Source organism: Galeopterus variegatus, unplaced genomic scaffold (genome assembly GCF_000696425.1).
Source record: "Galeopterus variegatus unplaced genomic scaffold, G_variegatus-3.0.2 Scaffold4174, whole genome shotgun sequence".
In the NCBI taxonomy this organism is placed as follows: Eukaryota; Metazoa; Chordata; class Mammalia; order Dermoptera; family Cynocephalidae; genus Galeopterus; species Galeopterus variegatus.
The window spans coordinates 10,340-19,643 of record NW_007730285.1 but is presented as its reverse complement, the minus strand read 5'-3'; the positions used below and the strand labels follow the sequence as shown (position 1 = coordinate 19,643).

Genomic DNA, 9,304 nt, shown 5'->3' with positions numbered 1-9,304 from the left:
TACCAGAAGCTGAAGAGAGATGGGGAGCAGCTTCTCCCTCACCGCCCTCAGACTTCCAGCCTCCAGAAAGGTAAGAGAGTAAGTTTCTGCTGTTTAAGCTGCCCAGTGTGTGGTGCTTTGTCATGGCTGCCATAGAAATCTAAAACACAGGCATGAGTGGATGTGGACAGATATGGGTATGAATGTGCCTAGGGACATGGGTACGGTACAGATGTGGCTATGAATATGGGTATGGATGTGGGTATAGATATGGATGTGGATGTGGATATGGATGTGGATGTGGATATAAATGTGGATGTGGATGTGGGTGTGGATATGGATGTGGATGTGGTTGTGGGTGTGGATATGGATGTGGATGTGGATATACATGTGGATGTGGATGTGGATGTGGATATAAATGTGGATGTGGATATGGATGTGGATGTGGATGTGGGTATGGATATGGATACGGATGTGATTATGGATGTGGATATAAATGTGGATGTGGATGTGGATATAAATGTGGATGTGGATGTACATATGGATGTGGATATGGATGTGGATGTGGATGTGGGTACGGATGTGGGTATGGATATGGATACGGATATGATTATGGATGTGGATATAAATGTGGATGTGGATGTGGATGTGGATATAAACGTGGATGGGGATATACATGTGGATGTGGATATGGATGTGGATGTGGATGTGGATATAAACGTGGATGGGGATATACATGTGGATGTGGATATGGATGTGGATATGGATGTTGATGTAGATGTGGATGTGGATATGAATGTGGATATTGATGTGGATTTGGATATAAATGTGGATGTGGATATGGGTACAGATGTGCATATGAATGTGGATATGGATGTGGATGTAGATTTGGATGTGGATATGGATGTGGATGTGGATATCGATGTGGATATGGGTACAGATGTGGATATGAATGTGGATATGGATGTGGATATGGATGTGGGTATTGGTACAGATGTGCATATGAATGTGGATGTGGATGTGGATACGGATGTGGATGTGGATGTGGATGTGGATATGGGTATGGATGTGGATATGGATGTGGATATGGGTATGGATGTAGAAATGGATGTGGATGTGGATATGGGTATGGATGTAGAAATGGATGTGGATGTGGATATGGGTATGGATGTAGAAATGGATGTGGATGTGGATATGGGTATGGATGTGGATATGGATGTGGATATGGATGTGGATGTGGATGTACATATGGATGTGGATATGGATGTGGATGTGGATGTACATATGGATGTGGATATGGATGTGGGTACGGATATGGATACGGATGTGATTATGGATGTGGATATAAATGTGGATGTGGATGTGGATGTGGATATACATGTGGATATGGATGTTGATGTGGATGTGGATGTGGATATGAATGTGGATATTGATGTGGATTTGGATATAAATGTGGATGTGGATTTGGATGTGGATACGGATGTGGATGTGGATGTGGATATGGGTATGGATGTGGGTGTGGATATGGATGTGGATGTGGATATGGATGTGGATATGGTTACAGATGTGCATATGAATGTAGATGTGGATGTGGATACGGATGTGGATGTGGATGTGGATATGGGTACGGATGTAGATATGGATGTGGATATGGATGTGGATATGGGTACGGATGTGGGTGTGGATATGGATGTGGATGTGGATATGGATGTAATCACAAACAAGAAGGGAAATAGAGACAGATCAGGGAGGACGGTGACAAAATGAAGAAGAGTTCCTGAAAGTCACCTCCAACCTGGACTGGGGTGTGTGGGCTTTGGTGGGATTCTTTGTGACAATTTTCTCTGTTTTCTCTGAGCTTTTCTTCCTAAGCAATGTCATCCAAATGTGCACAAGTGGCATGCGCCTGGCTGGATGACATCTTCCTCAGTGATGGATGTGCTCACACCCATCATGTGGAGCCTAGTTTGGCAGAACTTCTGGCGGGAGGCCACAGCAGCGTCACACTGGAGTAGAAGGATGTGGCTGGGCCCGGCTCTGTAGGAACCCTCCCTCCTGGCAGAGTCTACCCTGCTACAGGTCTGCTCTCAACTGTGTGATAGATACCCTGGTCCCATGTCCATGTAGCCCCCAGGTGTGCTAAATCCCCTTAGAACCTCTGGTTCCTCTGCCAGGAGATGGCAACTTCCAAAACATTTGCTCACGTATAAGTTGGAATTTTCCAAGAAACTAAACAAATAAAAACAAAAAACAGTGACTGCAACTTCAAGTGTGTGTGTGTGTGTGTGTATATAATTTGCAGTTTGACTTTCTTAGACGTTCACTACGGGTAGACATTTTCTTTCTTTTCTGCTTACTCATCTCTTCTTGATGTGATGTGAAGTTCCTCAAACTGAATCCTGCCCATTGTGCTGAATCTCAGGCTTAGTCACTGCTGCTGATCTCTGGCCTCCGCTTACCCTCTCCCCCATGCACACGTGTACAATGCCTTGCATGGCCCTCACCCAGGCAGCGGCTGAAGAGAAGAGCAGCTCTAGTGGGANGGTATGGATGTGGGTATAGATATGGATGTGGATGTGGATATAAATGTGGATGTGGATGTGGATGTGGATATAAATGTGGATGTGGTTGTGGGTGTGGATATGGATGTGGATGTGGATATACATGTGGATGTGGATGTGTGGATGTTGATGTGGATGTGGATGTGGATGTGGATATAAATGTGGATGTGGATGTGGATATGGATGTGGATGTGGATGTGGGTACGGATGTGGGTACGGATATGGATACGGATGTGATTATGGATGTGGATATAAATGTGGATGTGGATGTGGATGTGGATATAAACGTGGATGGGGATATACATGTGGATGTGGATATGGACGTTGATGTAGATGTGGATGTGGATATGAATGTGGATATTGATGTGGATTTGGATATAAATGTGGATGTGGATATGGGTACAGATGTGCATATGAATGTGGATATGGATGTGGATGTGGATTTGGATGTGGATATGGATGTGGATGTGGATATCGATGTGGATATGGGTACAGATGTGGATATGGATGTGGATATGGATGTGGGTATTGGTACAGATGTGCATATGAATGTGGATGTGGATGTGGATACAGATACGGATGTGGATGTGGATGTGGATACGGATGTGGATGTGGATGTGGATGTGGATATGGGTATGGATGTAGATATGGATGTGGATGTGGATACGGATGTGGATATGGATTGGATATGAGTACGGATGTGGATATGGATGTGGATATGGGTATGGATGTAGATATGGATGTGGATGTGGATGTGGATGTGGATATGGGTATGGATGTGGATGTGGATGTGGATGTGGATACGGATGTGGATATGGATGTGGATGTGGATGTGGATGTGGATATGGGTATGGATGTGGATACGGATATGGATATGGATGTGGATGTGGATGTGGATATGGATGTAATCACAAACAAGAAGGGAAATAGAGACAGATCAGGGAGGACGGTGACAAAATGAAGAAGAGTTCCTGAAAGTCACCTCCGAGCTGGACTGGGGTGTGTGGGCTTTGGTGGGATTCTTTGTGACAATTTTCTCTGTTTTCTCTGAGCTTTTCTTCCTAAGCAATGTCATCCAAATGTGCACAAGTGGCATGCACCTGGCTGGATGACATCTTCCTCAGTGATGGATGTGCTCACACCCATCATGTGGAGCCTAGTTTGGCAGAACTTCTGGCGGGAGGCCACAGCAGCGTCACACTGGAGTAGAAGGATGTGGCTGGGCCCGGCTCTGTAGGAACCCTCCCTCCTGGCAGAGTCTACCCTGCTACAGGTCTGCTCTCAACTGTGTGATAGATACCCTGGTCCCATGTCCATGTAGCCCCCAGGTGTGCTAAATCCCCTTAGAACCTCTGGTTCCTCTGCCAGGAGATGGCAACTTCCAAAACATTTGCTCACGTATAAGTTGGAATTTTCCAAGAAACTAAACAAATAAAAACAAAAAACAGTGACTGCAACTTCAAGTGTGTGTGTGTGTGTGTGTATATATAATTTGCAATTTGACTTTCTTAGACGTTCACTACAGGTAGACATTTTCTTCTTTTCTGCTTACTCATCTCTTCTTGATGTGATGTGAAGTTTCTCAAACTGAATCCTGCCCATTGTGCTGAATCTCAGGCTTAGTCACTGCTGCTGATCTCTGGCCTCCGCTTACCCTCTCCCCCATGCACACGTGCACAATGCCTTGCATGGCCCTCACCCAGGCAGCGGCTGAAGAGAAGAGCAGCTCTAGTGGGAGGAGTGAAGAGCTGTCAGCAGGGCAGCTGCAGGCAGCTTCTCTCTCTGCCCACCCTCCATGGTGGTGGGTGGGACTGTGCCTAGGGTCAGCCTCTGATGGGATGGAACATTGTCTTGGGGTTGCTGAGGGCAGCATTGTGCCCAGTGGAAAGGGATCAGGAATGCTAAAGATGTCAGTGTCTCTATTCCAAGCATGAGGTAAGGGGGCCTTTTGCTATGTGTCCTCCATCCATAGGTACCCATGTAGGCAAATGAGGCATGAAGCCAGCCTTGGAAGAGCCACCCTGCAGGCCATGAGTCCCTGCAACATCAATGTCTCGGATGCTCCCTCTCTTTCTTCTGCAGTCCACATTCTTTCTCACTGTCCTTGCCGTGTGGAATGTTCTCCACTGAAAGGTTTTGGCTAGCATTCCTCTTTGTGTGTATATATAATTTGCAATTTGACTTTCTTAGACGTTCACTACAGGTAGACATTTTCTTCTTTTCTGCTTACTCATCTCTTCTTGATGTGATGTGAAGTTTCTCAAACTGAATCCTGCCCATTGTGCTGAATCTCAGGCTTAGTCACTGCTGCTGATCTCTGGCCTCCGCTTACCCTCTCCCCCATGCACACGTGCACAATGCCTTGCATGGCCCTCACCCAGGCAGCGGCTGAAGAGAAGAGCAGCTCTAGTGGGANACAATGCCTTGCATGGCCCTCACCCAGGCAGCGGCTGAAGAGAAGAGCAGCTCTAGTGGGAGGAGTGAAGAGCTGTCAGCAGGGCAGCTGCAGGCAGCTTCTCTCTCTGCCCACCCTCCATGGTGGTGGGTGGGACTGTGCCTAGGGTCAGCCTCTGATGGGATGGAACATTGTCTTGGGGTTGCTGAGGGCAGCATTGTGCCCAGTGGAAAGGGATCAGGAATGCTAAAGATGGCAGTGTCTCTATTCCAAGCATGAGGTAAGGGGGCCTTTTGCTATGTGTCCTCCATCCATAGGTACCCATGTAGGCAAATGAGGCATGAAGCCAGCCTTGGAAGAGCCACCCTGCAGGCCATGAGTCCCTGCAACATCAATGTCTCGGATGCTCCCTCTCTTTCTTCTGCAGTCCACATTCTTTCTCACTGTCCTTGCCGTGTGGAATGTTCTCCACTGAAAGGTTTTGGCTAGCATTCCTCTTTTCTGCCTTCCCCCCCACTGGCCCCCTGCATGTGAAGAGACTCTGGATGCTGTCTCAGGAGCATCTTCATCCCCGCAGTCAACCTGTTGTACTACTCAATCAAGAGATCACCGGGAAGCTCCACCCATGCCCGCCAGAGGTCACGGGACAGGATCCAGAGTTGGGATCCCCCCACCACCCACACCTGCGGTGGGAAGCAGCCCTTGTCCTGAGGGATGGCACAGGGTGCGGCTGCAGGGGACTTCCATGCCACGAGGCTGCAGGGCCCAGGAGGCCTCTGCATGGAGCTCCAGGAGCTGGAACTCCTCCGCCTCCTGAATGTGATGCCACAAAACCCAGACGGGGGCATTTTCCTCTGCTTCCATATGACATTTGAGATCACTTAGAAAACCCACTTTCAAATCCTAACTAACATTCTGGAAAAGTAAGGAGGATGGTTTCACAGGAGGTCACGACACCCGCCATGTGCCGGCTCCGTCTAATGAGCCGCAGGGCACGGCACCCAGCCTTTGCAAGCGCATTGTCCCCAGGGGAGGAAGGACAGATTTTTCCATTTTTTTCCCTGTTCTTTTGAACTTACATTATAAAATAACCCCTTCTGCTGTTTTTATGTATTTTAATTAATGCTATTCCATTCGTACTTGTACCCTCAGGCTGTTTTAGCAATAAACCATAATTTTACAAATTGGGGCAAAAGTTCTCATTCACAGTATGTATTTAGAAACAGGGTATTTTGTTTCAAAAGAATTATGCAATTTTTAAGGATTCAGAGTCTCCCTACTATGCTAATCTTGAACACAGAATCTCTCCAGTGACAATCGGAGTCCCCAAAGGTATCGTGTAACTGATAGTCTGTGTAGACAGTTCACACGGCCAGGCCAGCTCTTTCCAGATGGAAACTTTGTCTCTTCCCACTCTGGGCTATCATAATTACCTCTTCCTGCTCTGAAAGCAAAGCTGCCCCTACAAGTAGCCAGCTCACTTCACACTCTGCCCAGCTGGCTTCCCCCAGATAACCCGAGTGTGACACTGTGAGCGCTGATAACCAGAGGAAGCCGTGCACCTTCCGAAAATAGGAGCAGACTCCGAAGCCCTCATCACAGCGTCACTTCAGGCAAGCTCTGCTGCCGAAGGGGGCAATCTCTCTTGCCACCTTACCCGTCAAAGACTGTAGAGAACGTGAACCGGCTTGCTCCAGAAATACCGCTCGGCTAAGGATGCCTATGAACAACAGTCAATTGCATGTTGTAAGGAAAGTGAGAGACTTTAAAGTTAGACCTCAGCAAAGCCAGCCCTGGAATGCTGTTCTGGAGTTTTCGGCTTTGGAAGTTGGCTGTGACCTCTGTCTTGCCCACGGGAAAGAGGAAACTGGGAGCAGGGAAGGGGCTGACCCAGTGTGGTTCTTCTCACAGACCTCAGTTCTGAACTTTCACCTAGGGACCTCATAGACCTGCTGGTGAGGCCATTGGTGGCCCATCAGAGACCAAAGGCATGCATGGTGTGGGACACCAAAGCAAATCTTGAACACTGCTGCCTGCTGGAGGTCAGTACTGCCTCAAAACACCTACACATCTTGTCTGCAGAGCCAGGAGGACAGATTTCCACAAGGATCATCAAAAGCCACACAAACTCAGTCACCTAACTTCACTCAAAAGCGTCTCCTTCTCAACGCGAGTGACACAGCATCCTCATTTCTGGTGAGAGAGAGCAAAGTACTGAAAGTATTTTGGTAAAAATTAAATGCAAAATCCCTTTAAGACAAACGCTATTTCTAAGAGCCATTAAGGGACCCCCTTCAGTCAGCTTCTTCCCAAACATCCAAACAGAATTCAAACTGAGGTTTTCATCCGTTAAAGAGTGTCCTGTATAAATTGGGGTGTAAATAAGAACAGTGGCAGACCTCATGGTGCACACCACTCTGGTTACATCAAAAAACACTTCAGCACACTTCCCGCTCGCATGCTCTGTGAGCGGACTGTTGTTTTTGACTTATGAACACGGACTAGGAATATTTCTTTTTGGTCTTTCAGCATTTTTTTTTTCGACTTTCAGTAACTTTAAGATAAAGCTCTTACATCCATTTATAATAAGATACATCAGAAAAATTAACCTCCAGATTTAGGGGATTTTATAGCTTTAAAAGATCTGCTATACAATTGTAATAATTTTTAAAAATGTGTAATTGGTCTTTTCTGATTGCAGGAGGGAGTAAGTCACAGACTTGGTGAGGAGCCCGATGTCCTCGCAACACCCTGACAGCAACAGAGTCTAACAAATATTTCCTGAAGTGACTCCTTCCGAGAATGACCTTTTCTAATAAAGCAGTGTGGCCGGAAACAAAGAATAAATGTGAGTTTGAAGAGGTGAAGACAAGACAATCCCACGTGTGGACGTCGATCACCCAGCGTAAGGAGAGCAGAAATGAGTCGGGCCGTTGTGAGAATCGCCGGGGTCTCTGCTTTTCCCTGGACACACTCTTTTAGACTCTTTTAGTGAGCAAAAGGCTCACTATCTCTATTCGACTCTGTCTTCTACTAACGAAGCCCGGTCCGGTTGAATTCCTGTGCGCGATGGTGAGTGCACAGGGAGGGTAGAGGCACGCGGGAGAGTCGGGGTGGAGCAAATGTGGATCCGATCTCAGGGATGAAGACTAAACATGAAGACTAAACACACGTCCAATTATGTTACCTGGAAGATCCCCCCCAGACACAATTGCAGACCCAGAACTTATAAGTGAAAAGATGGACATAAGTAACTTCAAAAAAGGAATTAAAAGCTTTTGTCCAGTAAAAGACATCATAAACAAAATCAATAGTGATTTCAGTAAGGATGGGACAGATCACACCGCAGTAACACACAGCACCCAAATCTTGGTGGTTTTAAGCCACAAAGGTATGTTTCTTGCTCATGATGAGTGTCCATCTGGGGTGGCTGAAAGGGTCACCACCCAGAGCGTCCCTGGTCACTATGCAGGGAAGCAGACATGGCAAGCATTCATCAGTGCTTAAGGATCTTAAGGCTGTGTCACAGTGACATACGCAACTCCTGCTCAGATGTCATTGACCGAGGACTCACAGGACGACACCTGACTGGGAGAGGACGGAAAGTGCAATCCTACCACAAGCTCAAAAGGAGGAGAATCGCAAGTATTGGCAAATTGCACTTCAGCCCCATACGCAGCCCTTCTGGTCATCAAATATTTGTTTTATTTTCCATCCCACTCAAAATACTCTCAGACTCTCAGACTCTTCTTGAATCCAGTCATGGCATCGAGTCCAAAGTTGAGGACCAGAGAAAGCTATGGTAACTCATCTCACTCCCCCATCAGTGCTCCTCCCGAACACACACACTCACACACACACACACACACATGCATGCAGGCACACACACACAGTGCACAAGGATGGACTGATGGAACAGGGAGGGGGGAACGGCTATAGACACCTCCATGTGGAGAGGGAAATAATGAGAGACACACACACCTAAGAAATGTTGAAATCTCTTCTGGACAGATATTTTGAGAGCTTCCTATCCTGGGAGCACAGACTTTTCCTTGGTTAGCGCCTGACTCTGCTCCTTGGTGATAACTTCCTATGCATTTTTTTCCTGTGAATTTGGCTTCGTTCCTTGGAAGATTGTTCCTTCTCCACTTTTATCCTTGACCATGTTAGGGACTTGGCTTTCTTGGAAGCTGAGCATCTTCTAATCCCACTTCTTGCCCATGAACAGGGGTCTAAGGGTTTTTTTTTGTTGTTTTGTTTTGTTTTTTTTTATCTCGGTCAAGGCTGGTGGTTCTTTTGGCAGTGTAGGTGTCTAAAACACTTGGTTGATTCCTCCTGTATCTATTGCACTTTCCAGTCAGTTCCATGT

At 46.8% G+C, this 9,304-nt stretch overlaps 1 protein-coding gene across 1 annotated transcript in view; it reads right to left on the bottom strand.

Annotated features, from left to right (window-relative positions):
• Positions 1–1,355, bottom strand: part of LOC103602502 (cell wall integrity and stress response component 4-like) — a gene marked incomplete at its 5' end in the record, with an annotated part of 158,426 nt that extends 157,071 nt beyond the window's left edge. Inside the window, 2 exons of the mRNA XM_008586913.1 lie at positions 716–784; positions 1,022–1,355. Of these exons, the coding sequence (XP_008585135.1) occupies positions 716–784; positions 1,022–1,355 (403 nt within the window). The remainder of the gene's footprint in view (positions 1–715; positions 785–1,021) is intronic.
• Positions 1,356–9,304: the final 7,949 nt, after the last annotated feature.